This window comes from Zingiber officinale, chromosome 1B (genome assembly GCF_018446385.1).
Source record: "Zingiber officinale cultivar Zhangliang chromosome 1B, Zo_v1.1, whole genome shotgun sequence".
Taxonomy (NCBI): Eukaryota; Viridiplantae; Streptophyta; class Magnoliopsida; order Zingiberales; family Zingiberaceae; genus Zingiber; species Zingiber officinale.
Genome location: NC_055986.1, coordinates 133,036,226 through 133,056,186, shown reverse-complemented (window position 1 = coordinate 133,056,186; position 19,961 = coordinate 133,036,226). Strand labels below are relative to the sequence as shown.

General features: G+C 37.4%; 2 protein-coding genes across 3 annotated transcripts; both read left to right on the top strand.

Moving 5' to 3' along the window:
* Nucleotides 1-1,733: 1,733 nt before the first annotated feature.
* LOC121979854 (transcription factor JUNGBRUNNEN 1-like) lies at nt 1,734-3,616 on the top strand. Of its 2 annotated transcripts, XM_042531841.1 has the most exons (4): nt 1,734-2,113; nt 2,215-2,534; nt 2,976-3,406; nt 3,520-3,616. In XM_042531841.1, exons 1-4 carry the CDS (start codon nt 1,885-1,887, stop codon nt 3,536-3,538), a joined length of 999 nt encoding a protein of 332 aa, XP_042387775.1. In that variant the 5' UTR covers nt 1,734-1,884; the 3' UTR covers nt 3,539-3,616. The 2 variants fall into 2 exon arrangements, with proteins under 2 accessions (XP_042387775.1, XP_042387782.1); XM_042531848.1 differs by lacking the exon at nt 3,520-3,616 and having other exon boundaries at nt 2,976-3,502.
* A 6,374-nt stretch (nt 3,617-9,990) lies between these two features.
* LOC122042368 (SPX domain-containing protein 2-like) lies at nt 9,991-12,640 on the top strand. Its single transcript, XM_042602448.1, has 4 exons — nt 9,991-10,146; nt 11,091-11,195; nt 11,337-11,466; nt 12,294-12,640. Exons 1-4 carry the CDS (start codon nt 9,991-9,993, stop codon nt 12,638-12,640), a joined length of 738 nt encoding a protein of 245 aa, XP_042458382.1.
* Nucleotides 12,641-19,961: the final 7,321 nt, after the last annotated feature.

The window sequence follows — 19,961 nt, the reverse complement described above, 5'->3', positions numbered from 1 at the left end:
TCCTTCTGCCCGGCTTCACTCACCGGGACTTTCACCTGCCCATCTTCACTCATTAGGTCTTTCACCTGGCTTCACTCATCAGGATTTTTCAACTGCCTAGCTTTACTCACTAGGTCTTTCACATGCCTAACCTCCAGTTAGGACTTTCTTAGTCAAGTATCCAGTCAAACCTTTGACCTACTTGACTTTTCTTCACATCTAATTGATCAGTCCTAGACCATAGGGGAATTATATCAACAATCTCCCCAATCAGACGATTTCTCCTGCAATCTCTATATATTGTTAAACATCGAAACCCAAGTATCGAGACCCAAACTTGAGCCAACTCAAACTTAGTCAACCTGATCAACCTTAACCCAGGGGATATTGCACTAACACATCATTGATACAACGGGGTTGTTTTGCAAAGGACACTTGGCTGTTGTACCAATCTCTGTGCTTGGGCGGCTATTTGCATCTCAAAATCTTCTTGCGACAAAGTAACTATAGTAAGTTGTCCAGTTTCTTCGATCTTCGCATCTTAGATTCAGGCTAAGATTCTTACAGATGTTGCCAAATTTAATTATGTCTAAAATCGGGGGAGATGAAACACTGGGCACGTGGCTGTGACCTTGACTATGAAAAGACTCCGCAATGGAAACATAAGATGTCGTGCAATCCTGCATGCCAAAAAAAAGTAGAGGGAGAAAATGTTAGCAACCGGGCCAGGGAGGGGTCCCCGGCGTAGGCATTCCGACGTTGAAGTCAAACATGTGTCCGAGAGGAAAATGAATGCAAGAAAATAGTAGTGAAGAACAATGGACTCTGAATGTGTAATCTTGCGTACCTGCACCTGTGGATGGAGACCCTCTTTTATAATGTTACTTTTCCTTTGTACATGAATCTCGAAGCATTGCCAAAAAAGACTAACCCTTCAATCATTCTGACAACTTTTCAAAAATGGGTTTACCATTTCTGTGTTTCGTAGTGTAGAAGCTTTCTCACACAAACTGCACAAGGAATATTCTCTTGATTCTTAATTTGATAGACATCACAGAAAATACCAAGAAGGAATATTAAGCCGTTGAGTATGTGGGCCACCTATATGCTTAATGGATAGGCCGACCGATGGCTGACTGAGCCCCATTTGTAGTTCGATCGGCTCCTGCTTGCTAGCATGATCAGGTCAGATAAAGGATAGATGTCACTCTTAAGGACTCAGCCTACATTCGACCTTTATACTTGTGTAAAGAGTCTATTCCGGTCGGACCATGTGTCTAGTATGTTCGATCGGACCTCTAGTCCAATCGGCTAGAGTACTTGGCGGAGACACTTGAATCATCTTTGAATGTCACTGATATAGCACGAGACTTTTTCGACGATTTAAGGAACTCAAGGTCCGATCAACCCAATAACCTGATTGACTAGACCACTCAATTAAATCAAATGATATTATTAACCTGAGTGTTAACCTCTTCTTAAATTTGATCGCCACTTCAACCAACTATGAACTTCAATCCTAACCGAGGACCCTGTCTTATTTACCGTATTAATGCATCATATTCAAATCTCGATATACTTTTTCTACATGTTCTCCAAAAGTCATACATTAAGTCCGGACGTTTCACCCAACTGACCCGCACTATAGTAATGTTGTTTTCATTTAGTTTAGTTTATTTAACTGTGCACTACGTCGCTTGATTATGAAGAAGTCCACGGGAGGAATCGTATATAAGGAAGGGCATAGCTAAGCAACTCTACCATCTCCTTATTTCAATTACCTTCCTTCTGAAAGATCTATCTTTTTTATCTCCCTAATTTCCACTTCTTCAAAGCCAAAAAAGAAAAAGAAGAAGGAATTAGAGAAATTATAATAAAGGTGGAGAAATTGAAGAGGAGAGGAAGATGAAGAAGGTGGAAAGTGCAGAGGATCACGAGGCGCCGGATCAAATATCCGAGGTGGTGAAGGAGGAGGAGGAGGAGGAGGACGGAATGCTTCCAGGATTCAGATTCCACCCCACCGACGAGGAGCTCGTCGGGTTCTACCTCCGGCGGAAGGTGGAAAAGAAGCGGCTCAGTATAGAGATCATCAAGGAGATGGATATCTACAAGCACGAGCCTTGGGATTTGCCGAGTAATTATTTTTGACGATCGATATTTGTATGATTAATTAGATCGAGAACTTTTAGCTGATGATTAATTGTATTTTTTGTTTCCTTAAATTTTGGCGTGCAGAGATGATGACGACGGCAGGGGAAAAGGAGTGGTACTTCTTCTGCCGGCGAGGGAGGAAGTACAGGAACAGCGTCCGGCCAAACAGGGTCACCGGATGCGGGTTCTGGAAGGCCACCGGAATCGACCGGCCCATCCACTCTTCAGGCCACTGCATCGGCCTCAAGAAGTCACTCGTTTACTACCGCGGCCACGCCGGGAAGGGCACCAAGTCCGACTGGATGATGCACGAGTTCCGCCTTCCTGTCGGCGGCAAATCCGACTCCGGCTGCACCTCTGCCGCCGCCGCGTCCAAGAACGGCGCCGCTAGCATGCAAGAAGCTGTAAGCTTCCTTATCATTAATTAGGAATATTTAATTTTAGAGAAATGAACGTAATGCGCCATTATCGATAGACGGAAATGAACACTCCACTACTTTGTACTTCCAACTATTCTTTCACGTGCAAAATGATGATTCATTCGTTGTCAAGGTACAAGAAAAACATGTTCGAGCAGCCGAATTTTGATCACAAGATCTGATATGGTAACACCCACCGAACTTTTAACTGTTCTTCCACGTTCGATGTATTAATTGAATTGAGCCGAATTAAACTTAAATAATTGAAGGCGGCCGGCCTTACTCGACGACAAAAAAAAAGAAAAAAGAAGCTCGCCTAAGTTGGCTTTTCTCTCAACAAGTTGAGATTAATTAACATTTAATTTCATGCCGACAAGTGTTTAGCACAAAATTATTGACGCTAAACTGGAATTTATCTCCCTGCAGGAGGTGTGGACGATCTGCAGAATCTTCCAGCGGAGCGCTTCGTACAAAAAGCAACCGAACAGCTACAAGACCTCGACGCCGACGAAGTCGCCGCCGGAGTCCAGCAGCGTCACCAACTGCTTCGACCCGGACGAGTACATGTGCTGCAGCTCCTCCGGCGGCGGCGGTGGCGGCTCCCCAGTGGCGGATCTGCCGCAGGCCGAGGATTACTACCAAGAGAACAGCCAGTTGGCGGGGCACAAGCTGGACGTCGCCGGCCAGTACTCGGCGGATCAATCTCCCCCGCTCTGCTCGAGCTTGCAGCAGAAGAGCCCGAGCTCGAACGACTTCGAGAGAGACATCATCTGGGAGGAGCTCGGAAGGATCGAGGAGTTCTTGGCGGATGAAAACTTTTCCTTGGATAGCAATATTCGCGGATATTCACACGCCGTGTAATATTTTTTTTTTTTTTTTTAAATTTATTTTTAACTTGAGAAGTTCAAGTATTACGTTACAGGAACCCACTCGATAATAAATTAAATTATCTTTCCACTTTAAAATACAGATATTATTGCGGTAGTTGATGGAAGCTGAAAGCATTTAGATCTCGCCATTAATGTAATTAATATGGTGGACAAGTTGTCATCCTACTCATCGAAGTTGAGCGTTATCTCTTTATCGAGATTCAAACCCTAGATTTTATTATGATAACACTTCATACGTTAATTATTAGACCCATCTGAAAAGATTTACATTCAGTTGTCCATGAATATATAGAATCAATAAATTTTGTTGATCAGAATTTGATCCATTAGAAATTTTTATCTCCCAGTCATAATGCATGCATGTACATACATATAATTAATATATGCATGTGATATTACTAAATTACCCATGCATACACATGCATGTATGTATTCTGGATGGTTAGATTCTGGTCATTTAATATTACCCATATAGAATAAGGATGTTCAAAATATCAAATTGTTATATATATATATATATATATATATATATATATATATATATATATATAGTTGAATACGATAGCTAGATATTAATGAAACCCACTAAAAATTAGTAAAACATTGGTTTTTGATTTTGAAATCAAGCCTCTTATTTAAATAAAAAATCCAAGCCACAAAACGGTAATAAGTTTAAAAACAGAGATTTATTTTTTAAACTAACAATTTAATCCCCATGAGGGATGCCCTAAAGCGCATTCGATGCCGCTAAAATAAATCAAATCTCGAAATATAGTTCTTAAAATTTGACTTAATTTTTTTATATGACTTAGTTTAAGTTTATTTGAAATGGTACGTTCTCCATGGTTCGATGGAACCACCACGTGGCATGGCTAGTAGAAAATTCGTTAGCAAGGGCAAGTTGGTATAACTACAGTTTGTCGTTTTCTTCTTCTTCTTCTATTTTTTCATCATTTTAAATAGAAAAACGATAGAAGTCAGTGAAAGGGTTGCTCACTCAATCTTGTTTATTAATTAATATGAACCCCTCGTGAAGTTAGAAAAATATTCCATGTGGATTATTCAAACTGTTATGTCTCAACTCCATCTACAGATATTTAGTCTAATCGCCGAGGGTAAAGATTTAAATTAAAATAGTTTAACGATATAATCCGAATTAATTTGACAATGACGCATTAGGATGTAAATAGAGAGAGAGAGAGAGTTCAAGAGGTTGGGAAATTTTTAGTTGGGCTGTCTGTTTCACGCCAGAATTCAGGATTCTGCTTAGCAGCCACGGGCCCACCCCCACGATGGTTGCGCCCGCTTGCTTTTTAAGCCGAATAGGGTCCCACGTTTCCCCCGCCAGTCCGCCGCCGCCGTGCAATCGTCATTTCTTTCTTCCTCCCCATTCGCAGCCGCTCGCGTCCTCCCCAGAGCGGAGGCATCGCAGCCCCTTTGGTTTCCGTGCTCATCTTCATCCCTCTGCTGCCTTTAACCCCTCGATTCGGCAATATTGAACCTTTGTAAAATTCTCGTTCTTTAGGGGGGAAAAAAGTGATTTTTTTTACTGTCCATTTTTTAATTGGCATTTTAGATCGGCTAATCCTGGATAATCAGAAGTCCTAACAACGAACGGTCTATCAATCAACGTTCTTATTCTTAGATCAATTGTTTATTAAAGAAAATTGATCCGTAATAACCTACTGGTATTGAAAAAGTACGTATTTTCTTTTGGATTGAATTGAGGGCCGGCTTTGATGTCCATCCTAACAAATATATGATTTATAAAATTCCATTAGTTAAGTTGATTAAGACAACTTCTTGAGAGATCGCGTTCAGAAGCAATTAGTATGCATGATGCATGCTGGTTAAGACATGGTCCGGTCGACTGACTTTCCCTTTTAGCAGTGGCATTAAGCAAGCGTATTAGTTTTTGTTGATGGAAAATCTGATCGATTTTATTTATATCGGGAAATTATTATTGTCGGTGTCGATTGTGGTAAAATTTTACTTCTTCAATTTTGCTCTGGTCAGGGATTGCCGTTTTTACAGAATTCTATAAATCTTTCGATAAATTAGAGAATAATTCTAAAATACGTACATTTGCTTTCTTTAAGAAATCATTTGCTCCCATCACGATGCACTTGAACTAATTAAGCAAATGTTTTTCTAGGATATAATGAATTTCTTAATAATATTGTTTCCAACGTGTATGATTGAAAATAACCCTGAATATCTTGAATTTATTCAAACTCGACGATTGAATGTTTATATGTTGTTGCTGAAGTATAACAATATACAAATAACACTTTGAAAAGCAAATAACTTCGAGAGTAAAGGTTTTTGTTATGAAGATTGTTCGATTGTTCGTAGAATGATGTTTTATGGTGTTTGAAATATTGCCGATGAAAAGACATCTTTTGGATCATAATTTTTCATTCAAATATCAAAAGACACCAATAAGTGGAGGGACACAATTGAACATACATAATTATTCAAGTTCCTTATTTCTTTTTTTCTTTTCCATTTAATAGAAATCATCAACAATCCTCAATTATTTTCATAAAAATAAAATTTTGAAAACTTTCAATTATCAAGTGATAAACCTTATACATAAATAAAGGTATTCAATGGATTTAAACCTTTACATGATGAAGATCTCTCAAATGCTAACTAAGGTGACTGATATTTTAATTTTGAACCAACGACCTTATTCGATTAACCAAAGTGATCTTATACATAGACTTTCCTTATCCTTGGTATTTATATTGGTGGCATGTAGATTAGCCTTGTGTTTTACTACCTTGATTTTTCATGAATATTTATGTAGTTAGCCATATCACACTAGAGACGTCACCATCTCCTATATTCACATAGGTGGATGTTATAGAATACTCAAGCAATTAAGTATTCCAAAGGATTGCTCTTCATAATTGTTAGATATATGTGAATGGAAAAGGATGAAGGAGATATATGTGAATGGAAAAGGATGAAGGAGACTCTTTTGTGTATGAGTTTAGTCCCATATTGAAAGTTTCAAAGCACTATGGTTGTTTTATATTGTTGTACATGCATTAATAATGTGAACAAATAAATGGGGAGAGACTTTCTCTTATGCATGTATATGTAAGGGGGTGCAAATCTAGGACTTATATTGTATTGAACCAAATTGACTTGTATTGGCCGACTGATTTTCGGTCGATCAATTGACTAGACTAGCGAATTCTTAATACTGTTTTACCTTAATATTTTATATTTATTGTACTAATTTGGTGTTGCAGGAAGGTGACCAGATAAAGTCCAAATAAGTCTGAAGAACTAGATGTTTAGCAGGTAAGGTCAGGTAAGAAACTGAAGGAGAAATCCAGTGAGGACAAGTCTCGGTAGGGACTTTAGGCGCTGGTCCAATTTAGATCCATTTTGGAAGTCTAAGTTGAGACCAAGACTTGTCTTGGTCAAGAGGACATGATCTAATTAATAATACTTATAATTGTGTTAATTCTATTTTGTAGGTTCTATTATATAGTTCTCTGTGTGCTAATATATCTTTGCAGGAGTTAGAAATAAAATAAGCCTAAGATACTTTTCACCTGATGTGCCTCAGATATTGTTCACTCAAGGTGCCTTGGTTTGGTTTGGAGTACCTCGAAGCAGTTGGCCGAAGCCTCTACGTTGGAGCAACAGAGGAGCCTCAGTGATGGAGGCGCCTTAGGAGGAAGAAGTAGAGCCGTCAATTTGGGTTGGGCCCGTCGGGTTGGCCCGCCCCGCCAAACAATTTAAGCGGGTTGGGTTGGAATTTTATCAACCCAAGTCCGCCGTGGGCCGACCCGCCTAGGCCTGCGACCCGCGCGGGTCGGCCCGCTTGGGCTTGGGTTGGCCCGCGGGTTGAAAAACACATGTAAACTAAGTTTTAAGTCAATTTATTATCTTTCTTTGTTATAATTTTGAAATAAAAATAGTACTTTTCATCCAACATAAGTACTCGTTTGTATTCATTTATATTTAAAATACATGTTTATGTATACATTTAATTGTAGAAAACTTTTCCGAAGTAAAAGGTTGAAGATATAAAATATTTTTTATTTTTTTTAAAAATTTTTGATGGGCCCGCGGGTTGGCCCGCCAAACCCGCAACCCGCCTTAGAATGGGTTGGGTTGGAAATTTCCCAACCCGCCAAGTTGGCGGGTTGGCCCGCCCCGCCCCGCCAAATGGTTAGCCCGCCATGGGCCGACCCGCCCCGCCACGGGTTGACCCGTCTGACAGCTCTAGGAAGAAGGTGTCTCCCTGCGTGAATAAGGATTGTGGCCACGAAGGATAGAGCCTCGGTGAACTGAGGTGCCTTCAGTAAGAAGGAGGCGCCTCCACGCGGATAAGAGCCACTGTCTTAGGTGAAGATCAGATCAACTGGAGGCGCCTCCAAGGGAAGGAGGTGCCTCGGATCATCTATAAAAGAAGCTGTCAAACAGTGCAATAAAACACATCCCTGATATGTGTTCCTACAACTATTCCACTACTCTGACTTTGCTGTGCTGCTGTATTTCAAGCCTCAACGACACAAGAATGACATGACACCGCTATGTGTTCAAACCAACGTAGACTTTGGTAACGTGTAGTTGCGCCGCTTACTATTACTCTTGTTTTATTGTACTTTTTATTCTAAAGTTGGTAGTTTTGTCACCAATTCATATTTTGTAAAGAAACGATTGATTAGTGAATTACTCATTGGAATGATCTAAAGCATCTGGGGCTTGGAGTAGGAAACGTCGAAGACTCTGAACAAAGTAAAATTGAACATATGTTATTTTCTTACTTAGTTTATTTTATTTCGTTGCACACTTTGTTTTTAAAAAATATAAAAAAAATATGTTTTTAAAATACATGTGATTCACCCCCTTTCACGTGCCTATGATCCTACAGAATCTGTAACCTCCAGCAAATTAATCTGGATGGATTGATGGGCAGTAAATGACTTTAATTCGACCATTGAATACTGCAAGGGTCTAAGTTCCTATATAAGGAGGTTGTGACCAAGAGCAAAAGGAGCAGAGCCAATAGCAAAGATTTTCCTCCACCGTCATTCCTTCCAAATCTTCTCTCCACGGTGCATTTCCGCTCGGTGGTTTGCTCATGATGATAATTGAGTACTTTCTCAGTTTGCCACGAATAATAGTGCTTGGTTGTGTACATAGTTTTATCATTGTATCTTGGAAAATGGATGCCCATCATAACTTCAAAGCACAGCCAGAGGAGGAGGAATCTATTTTAATAAAACTGCTTGAAAGCATACCTCAACATCTTCTTTTATTCAACTCGGGCTCTCTAGTTAGGAGTTTGCACTCTAAAGTCGAGAGTCTGCAACTTAGACTCTATAGTCGGGAATTTGTACTCGGGACTCGGGAGTCTACACTCGAGAGTCTGGAGTCTATTGTTGGGAATCTGCAACTCGGGCTCTGCAATCAGGAGTTTGCATTTTGGAGTCAAGAGTTTGCAACTCGGACTCTGTAGTTAGGCGTCTGCACTCGGACTCTGTAGTTAGGCGTCTGCACTCAGACTCTGCACTCAAGAGTCTATACTCTAGCATATAAGGGAGCCTAGTTTTCAACCAACTCAGCCATTCTAAGCAGCTCTTCCTTCCCTGCTTGGCAACCTGAGATTATCAACTCAGGTCAACTCAACAGATAAGTTTGATTTGATTCATAATTTCAATTCAGATTACTCTTCTATCTCTAGTAAGATTTTCCAAAAATCTTAAAATAGAATTCATTTTTGTTGAGATGGCCACAAAAAGTGTTAAGGTGCAACAGACTCATCTCGTGAAGGCCCCCTTCGTCCCGATTGGAAAATTTTCAATCAATCATGAGGAAAGACAAGAGAAGTTCATGTTAGATTTTAAGGAATATCCTAAGGCAATCACCTTATGACTTTTTACTATTTATTTGATAAATATAGATTCACCATTTAAGTGCATATTATATGTTTGAATAGTCTTAAACTCATTTACTAAATGTCACTATAAGAAAATCTGCAATCAACAACAGTTAAAAGACAACAGGTTTGAGGAAAAATTATTGCTTTAGAGCCTTTAACAATTGTCTTAACAAAAACGGTTGTCTTTTTGAGTTTTTTTTTACAAAGACAACGGGTTTTGAAAAACCGTTGTCTTTTAGCGTTAATTTGAGGGGCTACGACAATAGATTTTTAAAACTATTGTGTTTAATTGTTGTTACAAGGGCTAAGATAACGGTTTTTCCAATCATTGTCTTTTTCAACTTTTTTGTTCAAGACAACAGATATTTTGGTTAAAATATTAATTTTCTTAAACCTAAATATTTCACAAAGTCCCGATGGCCAAAACCCCTCCCTTCCTTCGTCAAAGACTCACCTCCATCGGCCTCGGCGCTTCTTCGGCAAATCGATGGTGAGGCGTTCGACTCCCTCAACTCGACGATGAGGTGTTCAACCCTTCCCTATGATTCCTCTCACGTTCTTTGACTTCTTGGCCTCAACGCTGATGAAACTCCTCTCACGATTAAACTGATCTACCTTTGCCTTCCTTCGTTTTGCCATGATGCCGCTCCTTGCCGTGGCATGCTCCGCTCCTCTAACTCTAAGCCTCTCCGCCTCTCCTCTCCCTTGCCATCGCTACTCGCCGTCTCCACCGAGGAAGCAATTACTCACCTTCCGTGAACTCCACTGCCAGAAGATGTATGTTCCAGATACCTCTGTATAAATCGATCTTTAATAAGATTAGTAATAATTATGACTCAATATAACTTAATTAGGCTTTTGTATAATTTCTAATTAACAAATTTCAATAAAGTTTCTATGTTCAATTCTAATCCTGCATCCATCTGAAGAGTATATGGAATCTTCAAAATAGGAATGTCTTTCATTTAAGCAACTACTCTTATAGGAATACAAATATTTTTTTAACATTGATCAAGCGTGTAAATCTTAATGAAGCAACATATATTTTAGGAATTAATCATTTCAATCTTTTAAATGCAAAAAAATAGTAGCTTATTTAATTTGCTCTATGTTTTTCTAACTTCTGCTTGATTACTTTTGCAATGATTCTGCTACTGCTAGCACTCTAGTGTCTTAGAAAAGTCTACTCTCGAGAAATCCTAAAATCATTGATGGTCATTTAATTTTTTTTAATTGCTTGATCATTTGAAGAAGCTAAGTTTATGGATGAAAATAATTTTTCTCAAGATGAATTGGAAAACATGAAACTGATGATATAAAGTAATATTTACAAGTATCTAAGTATTTTAGTGGAAGGATGAGAGCACTTTGAAGAGGAGGCTTTGGCTAGGATTGGAAAGACAATATTTGATGAAGAATATTCTACTAAAGGTACCATAGATTTTTATGTTTCAAGTTTTCTTTGGTAAATTATGTCTTCAAAATGCTTATATTTTTAACTCATTAAACATTCCTTCAAACAATATGTACTCCACAAGTTCATATTGATGCTTAAAATTATGTTGGACTTGCTCCTTGTTACTCTTTGATTGGTTGAGGTGTGATGTGTATTTTTATTATTAATAATTGTTATTTATGGATACAAATGTTTGATTTACATTGTATTTCTTTTGATACTTTTGAATCACAGCTAGTTGACCATAACAATCATCTAGTTCCTTGTTCTAGGACATTTTCTAGTTGAGCTTGCTGGATCATGGAAGCCTCAGATTCTTGCCTTCTCTAGTTGCTGCTTCAGTTGTCTTTGTTTCTAGATACACCATTGATGCAAAAAGCCATCCTTGGGTAAGATAACTATTTGAGATAGATCTATGTCATAACTATATTGTGTCAAGAACTAAACTCTCTTTAATTTGTAGAGCAAGAAACTTACTGAGTGCACTGGCTATAATGGAGTTGACCTGAAGGATTACATTTAACCTCAAGGGTGTGACTGGCAAGTACTTCGGCGATTGCAATGAGGAGGATACGAGTAACCATGCCAAGTATGAAGAACTAGCAACAAAGCTCTGGGATTTAAGCGAGAAGATGGTTAACACCAATGAGCAAAGTGTTGGTTGCTACTCGGAATACCGTCCTAGTTCTCCTATAAAAAAATTTGTACAAGCATAGAACTATCCTAGCTACCCATGTGCTCTACTAAAGTTAAATTTGGATTGGAAATGATGCTTAACATTATTAATCCAAATTTTCCTCCAAACAATCTAAGTTGTGATGGATTGATATCCCTTTATGTTCCAAACCTTTGTTTTTTTTTTGGAGCTTGTAATTTTCATTGCAAACAATCCATATGGTGTATGAATTACATTCAGTCCAGTATAAACTTAGCACTTTCGCTTCAGAGGCAATTTATGGGTTTTATTCTACAATCATGCTTACTAATTGATCAGATTGATTAAGAAGGGCGTTGGAGTAGCTTGGTAAATTTGTTTTGCTAGGTTATGATAAATTAGCATTCAGCAGAATAGATGTTTGGATTTCTTCTTCAAATCACACAGTAATATTTCTCTTGTCATTGGTGAAACAATCAATCCACTCTCATTATAACTTCCACAACAGAAAATTTTATGTTATTTGCCTACTACCAATGCAGTTTAACTGATTTTACATTGACTGAACAAGGTTGATTTTATTTAGGTATCAAACTCTCCCATTTGTTTTAGATATTACATGTCTTGTTTGTTAATATCTCCAAACCATTATTTCTCAATTTGTTAACAAGGAAACTCATGTTAGCATAGTCATGATCAGAGCCTAATTATAGTTTACAATTATCTGAGTGTTATTGATTAACTGTTCTGTCCTTTCTTCTGGTTCTTTTTTTTTTTTTTAAATTTGTGCACTCATTTAGATGGTTTATTATTCTTGTTGTGATGAATTCAGGTATAGTGAAAATACTGAAGAAGTATGACAAGAGAACAGGAGCACTTATCAGGCAGCCCTTCATCGAAAAGGTGCTGCAGCAGCCATTCTTTACAACTGATCCCCTATACAAACTCGTGAAGGAGTGTGTGGCTATGCTCGACCACCTTTTCCCTAGCAACAACCTGTCAATTTCAGCAGAATGCGACGGACAAAATGGAGTGCCAAAGCCGGCACAATTAGGTGGGAGGGTTCCGGAGTTGGAGAAGATTAAATATATGCAGAGCTTATACATGAAGAGCACCGTAGCAGCGCTGCGGTCCTTGAAACATATTAGGAGCAAAAGTTCAACAGTCAAAACAGATTAGAAAATCTCGTGTTATAGTGTTCTACCTTTGTTTTAATAGTGTTATCATTTTGTTGGTTGCTTATGAAATTTTGTTGGTTGCTTATGAAATTTCTTCAGAATGTTATAGATATTATTTTTGAGTGTTAGAAAATTGTATATTAAATTTTATTTTGAAATTTAGTATTTTGAATGATTTATAATATTGGAAAATTGTGTATTAATTTTTTATATTTTTTATCTAAAAAAGACAACGGTTTTTCACCGTTGTCGTAGATAGTTTAAAACTGTTGTTAAAGACCCTGTTATTAAAGGAAGACGCTCAAAGACAACGGTGAAAAACTGTTGTCTTTGAAGGAAAAGACAACGGTTTTTCACCATTGTAAAACTGTTGTCTTTGCCTTCAAAGACAACGGTTAAAAACTGTTGTCTTTGGGCACCCCTTTTAACAACATGGCCTTTAACAACAGTCCGAAAGAGGCTACGACAACGGTGAAAAACCGTTGTTGTTAGGCTTTTTTCTTGTAGTGACCGCTAAACATATTTCAACTACTAGAGAATAAGATATACCTTTATTGTTCTCTTGCCTATGAGGACAGTCCGCCTTCCAATGTCCAGACTGCTTGCAAATGAAGCATTTGCCCTTCGGCTTCTTCACTCCTGCTTTTAGTCCAGTACCTAGAGATTGATTCACTTTCTTTACCGAGCCATCTTGTTTCTTATTCTTCTTCTTGCCTTTCGACTTAGAAGTAGAAACATTTTCAGCAAAGTGAATTTGATAATTATGATGAAATATGCCTTCTGCTGCCTGAAGTTTTGTCAATAGTTCTGGCAATGAATAAATCCTTTTATTCATATTGTAGTCAGGCGGAACTGCTCAAAACTTTTGGATAGCGTTTGGAGAATAATATCGACCTGGGTTTCCCCATTGATTTCAGCTCCAAGGATTTGTATCTCGTGCAAGTAAGCCATTATCTTGAGGATATGATCCCTTACGGGTGTCCCCTCTTTCATGGTGGCTGTCATTAAGTTTCTCATTGCCTCTTGCCTAACAGCCCGATTCTGGTGTTCGAAGAGTTCCTTGAGATTGCTCATCATGTTATAGGCAGTTGGCATGTCCTGATGCTGATGTTGCAGCACATTTGACATTGAAGCCAAAATGTAACACTACACCATCTCATCTGCCTTTATCCATTTCTTATGATACTCAATCTCCTCTTCACTAGAATCACTATTAGGCACATCAGGGCAGACCTCTAACAGTACAAACTTATAGCCTTCAGCAGTTAGGATAATGTCCAGGTTTCTTTTCCAATCTATGTAATTGGGACAAGTAAGTTTGTTCTCTTTCAGAATAATAGCCAGTGGGTTGAAAGTCATCCTAAGAATCACAAAATAAGTTTTGGTCAAGACTTTAGAATTTAGAATAATATTGAGTTCTGAAATAATATTATTTAAATTTACCAACACCTCAAAGCACCGTGAATTTTGTATGCCACGTTAGTGTGGACGTATACAAATTCAAACATTTGTAAGAGGAGATTTTACCCATTAATTTTATTCTTGTCATCCTAACTTTATGATAAATAAAATTAATAGTTGGTATTCGTTTGGTCACACAAATAATAGCAGTGACTCCGATGGGGAGGATACTATTAAATGCGCCTAAGTGTATACCATTACTTGATACTTAGTCCATTAAATATGATTGTGCCCCTTCAGTTGGAGAAGATCACACACTCCTAAATAATTTCCTATAACCATCCATAAAGGAAATTTGATATAGTGATTCACAAACAAACTCATCCGATGTGGAGGGAGGCACTCAGAGCCAACGCACAAGTTTGTTGCATTACTTACAAACCAGTAATGGAGACCGTGAAATTTAGTTATAAATCTCTCTCCCACTTAGTTATTTAAGATGAGGATTTTATCATGCACACACACACATCACAACAAATAAAGATAATAAATATGGAAAAATAATTTTCCAACTATTATGACATTTTTCCATCACTGTCCTCCGTGTGCTGCCAACCCTAGCTGCTGCCATCTTTAGCCACCGCAATCAGGTCTAGTCGTCGCATCTATCTTGCCACTTTTTCCGCTGCGCTTCTGGTGCTCAAATAGTACCATGCCTCGCAAGGATATGATCCGTGGTAATTTTTTTTTTTTTACATATATCGATCCTATATTTCACAAAGGAATGTACATAGAGTCTAGATCGAACAATAATGTAAAATCCTAAAACTAATACAGCTCTTACTGTATTTAATACATACAATCATGCACACACATAAAATGGCCTCGACATGTCTGAGGGTCCAATCACACACAATCACAATAGGCCATAATAGTTGGAGCTTGCAACCACAGAGTTAATCTATTTGCACATTCTACTATTATCCTGCCTAAAATATGTATGACATGTGCATAATTAAACTAAAACCAAACACACAGAAGTTAAAACCTAGCTATGATACCAATTGTTGGTTGCTACTCAGAATACCGTCCTAGTTCCCCTGTATAAAAATTTATACAAGTATAGAACTATCCTAGCTACTCATGTGCTCTACTAAAGTTACATTTGGATTGCAAACGATGCCTAACATTATTAATCCAAATTTTCCTTTAGAAGTTAAACTTGGATTGGGAACGAAACTTAACATTCTTACCCCAAGTTCAACCGATGTGATCTTCCTAAGTTAAACCATATTACAGAAGTTATCAAATATCTATTTCTAAGATCAGCTTCCAGGTTAAACATGGTGAGGCACTAGGCCTTCTTGGGTATGGGATCATCCACCACTTCCTAGACAAAGCCTCACAGAGAAATTGGATATTTAACTTCTTACAGTAAACTAGATTTAACTATAGAGACCTCATTAGAAACACATTATCGAAACATGAAATCGAAAAATAAAATTGATAACAAAAATGATAACTTAAAACCGATAACCTCTTGTGTTTGGTTTTACAAGATCTATACAAAAGGATGAACTAGTCATGATGTGGAAACTAATAATTAGTTATACCTTTCGTAGCTTATAGACCTCTTGATCTTCTATTGTATTCCTCTCCTTCTCTTGAACGTCGTGTGAGTGACGATCTTCCAAGAGGTAGTCCACCCAAGCTTCTTCCAAAGCTTCCAAGATCCGACCACCAACTATCCTTCAAGGGATGCTAGACAAGAGAACTTCCTTCTCTTCTTCTTCTCCTTCAAGCAACCAGCCACCAAGAGATCACCACCAATTGATACCGCCGACCTTTAAGAGAGAAAACAAAAGGAGAGAAGAGAAAGAGCAAGGGTCGACCACCAAGGAAGAATAGAGAGGAATAGAAGATGTCTTATTGGGTGAGGCACCCCCTCCTTCTCTTTTATATTCCTTGGACTTGGCAAAAAAGAAAAGTTTTGTAATAAAAAATAAAACTTCCTTTCTTATCATATCATGGCCGGACACAAGCTTGTTCTCCAAGCAAGGAAAGATTTTAAACAAAAAAAATTAAAATCTCTCTTTTAAAATCTCTTTTGTGGATAGTTATAAAAGGAATGTTTTATAAATTAAAATCTCTCTCTTTTAAATCCTTTTATGGATATCTATAAAAGATAAGATTTAAATAAAACATGGTTTCAAAAAAGGAAAGTTTTATAACAAAAATTAAAATCTTTCTTTCACATTATAGATAACTACAAATAAGGAAAGGTTTCAAATCTCTCTTTTATTCCTTTGTAAAAAGTTATAAAAGGAAAGATTTTAAAATTTAAAATTTAAAACTCTCTTTTAAAACCAACATAAAAGGAAAGTTTTTGACAAAATAAAAACTCCCTTTTATTTCTTTTTATGGATCTCTATAAAAGGAAAGATTTTACAAAAAATAAAACTTACTTCTTCTTGTGTGTGGATGACCCCTTTCTTGGGTACCAAGCAAGGCTTGGCTGGCCCTAGCTTGGGCTCTAAGCTTAGCTTGGCCGACCCCTTGCTTGGTCTCCAAGCAAGGCTTGGCCGACCCTAGCTTGAGCCTTAAGAAGCTAAGCTTTGGGTGGATATATGGCTTTATATAAGAGTCTACAATAGGGACCTAGAGGAGGAATTGGTTTTGGTCTCCCGATGAGCTTGAGCTTCCCGTGTTCGCCTCGAACACCCGACTCAAGTTCATCAATAATAACTCATACCACTAAAGAGTTATTATTGCACTACCGCACCAATCCCATATTATAATATGGGCTCATTCTTATTATGAGTGTGTTAGTCTCCCTGTGTTTAAGATATTGAATGCCCACTAATTAAATGAGTTATTGACAACTCACTTAATTAATATCTAGCTCCAAGAGTAGTACCACTCAACCTTATCGTCATGTTGGATTAAGTCCACCTGTAAGGTTTACATGACAATCCTTATGAGCTTCTCAAGAGGACATCATCAACCTAGATTACTAGGACACAATTTCATTCTATAATCAACAACACACCATATAAATAATACCATTTCCCAACTTATCGGGCCTATTGGTTTAACGAGCTAAATCACACCCTTTGATAAATTAAAGAAATAAATATTAAATATACGTGCTTTTTATTATATCATGATTAAGAGTACACACTTCCATAATAATAGAGATTTTGTTCTTTTATATAGTTAGTATAAAAAGAAACTACCTCAAATGGTCCTGCTCAATACACTCATAGTGTACTAGTGTAATTTATTAGTCAAGATAAACTAATACCTAATTACACTACAACCACTCCAATGGTTTGCCCCATTCCATCTTGGTTGTGAGCAACTATTTATAATTTATAAGGAATTGATAACATGAACTTCTGTGTGTCTCCTCACACCATGTTATCTACAATATAAATTAAACGGACAACTACACTTAGCATAAATGTAGACATTTGACCAATGTGATTCTTATTTCAAAATAATTATTTACAAAAAGCTAGACTTTTAGTATACACTCTAACATAAAGAACATTCAAGGTAAGAGGATAAGTAGCATCTACCAAGATCCTTTAAGTTCATGCAATAAGATGTAGTCTAAAGGAGTTGTTTTGAGTATCTTCTAATTAAAATTTCTTTGTGTGCGAGTAATTATGTTTGTTATAGAAGTGTAAGGATGATAATTTGTATACTTATATTGGTTGTTTATTTAATAATATATTATTGATTGATGTAGATTTGATTTTCATTTATCTTTTATTTGTTTATGGTATTAAAATATAATAGTTTAAAATCATTACAGAACTATTGTCTATTGAATTTAAAAGACAACAATTTTTAAACATTGCGAAACTGTTATTGTTGTTATTAAAAGACAACAGTTTAAAAGCCATTATCGTTGAGGGTACCTTTAACAACACCATTAGTTACAACGATTTTGGAGTGTCAATGACAACGGATTTTATCCGTTGTCTTTTAACTTTTTTGTAGTAGTGTGTCTGCAAGACAATTCATAGCATAAGAGAATTTGTGATTGGATTACAACTTGTGATTATCTCTACATGTGTAATTATGAACGTATTGAAATTTTTACAGTCATTGAATTGGTGCATTCAGACATCATCAATTATGTAAGACTAGCATGAGTTATACTCCTTGGTTCGACCAAGTAGCTATTTCTTACTAGTTGGAGACATTGAGATGTCGAGAGTTAAATGTGGATACTAGTTATGATAACTAGTTCATTGGAGTGACTTGTTGTAAGACTTCATATGGTTCTCTACATATATAGATATGTCTGTGAAGTTCTTATTGCAGCTCGAGTGCAAGTTTCCTTTGACTTGAGGTATACAAGTCATTTTGGTAATTGAGACTTATACTTTGACATCTTAAGCAAACATCTCTTGAAGGTGTAGACCTGAGATGATTGGGTATAAGTTGAAGTGCTCGAAAGTGTTTGGATAGCCCAGAGAGGATTCACCGTTCTTTGCGAGGAGACATATACCCTATGACCACTCGTAGGATTATTACTCAAAGTCTTTGGCCAAAACATCACATGTTAAGAGTATGAGATTCTTGTACACATCCATGAGTAATTTTAATCTGTATAATGAGAAGTATTACTTGGGCTAGGTATAACATAGTCAACATAGTGGGGGTTGACACATAGACCATGTCCTTGTAACGCCCGCCCTTCCAAGGACACTCTGACTGCCCTTAGAGGGACGGGGTTACTTACTTTCACCTAACACACTAATGCATATGAACTCATGGCAGCGGAAGACATACTTAAAAATTTTTATCATATGCATTTGATTGTCTTAACACATGGCATGTGAATCATAACTTATTAACATTTTACCATATCATAATTATTCTAACATGAGCAAAATCTCATAAGAGCATAACATACTGGCTCAAACTATCATCATAAGCATAGGATCCAAACTTAGTTCACATGCACAATTTAACCAAATATAAATTTAAACTTAATTTGATCTATCCACCATGCCACTTCCACACACATCATCATTGCCCTTCCTGTTGCTCCCCTTAATTCATCCATCCCTTGTCTTTATCTGCAGTACAAGGAACATAAAACTATAAGCCCTAAAGGCTTAATGAGCTCCTTTCCTACTCATAAAACATAGAGCACATAACACAACATAGTATGTGAACAAAGCATATCATAACATAGCATGGAGAATCATAACATAGAACATATAAGAAACATAACATATCATAACATGGCATGTGGGAACATAATGTAAACATATCATCTCATATAAGGAGCATAACATAGCATAGCATGGCATGTGAGTGCATATCATGAACATATCATGTCCTGTAAACACATATCATGAAACATATCATATCATGTAAACATGTATCATAACTCATACCTGTTCATAATAGTGTAGAAACAATAATTCGTAAAATATGGGCATGTAGATGCAAGATGTATATTTTTTTAAAACATGTATCATGGAATGCACATATGCATCATTTTTAAAACATATCATATACATACTTGAATATAATATCATCATGGGGGCCCGGCTTGTACCACATATATACATAATGCGCGTAATCCCTATGACAGGGTAGCTAGTGTTGGGACCGATGGTCGCGGCTAGAGAGGGGGGGTGTGAATAGCCGACCCCAAATCGTTCGTTTCTTCCTACGAATTAGGTTAGCGCAGCGGAAATAAACAATAGAAACGAAAATGAGAAAGACAAACCTCAAACAACCCGATGTAACGAGGTTCGGAGATGATGCTCCTACTCCTCGGCGTGTCCGTAAGGTGGACGAAGCCTATCAATCCGTCGGTGGATGAAACCCCGGAGAACCGGCTAATGAAAACTCCTTCTGGGTGGAGAAACCTCACCACAAATCCTTTGCAA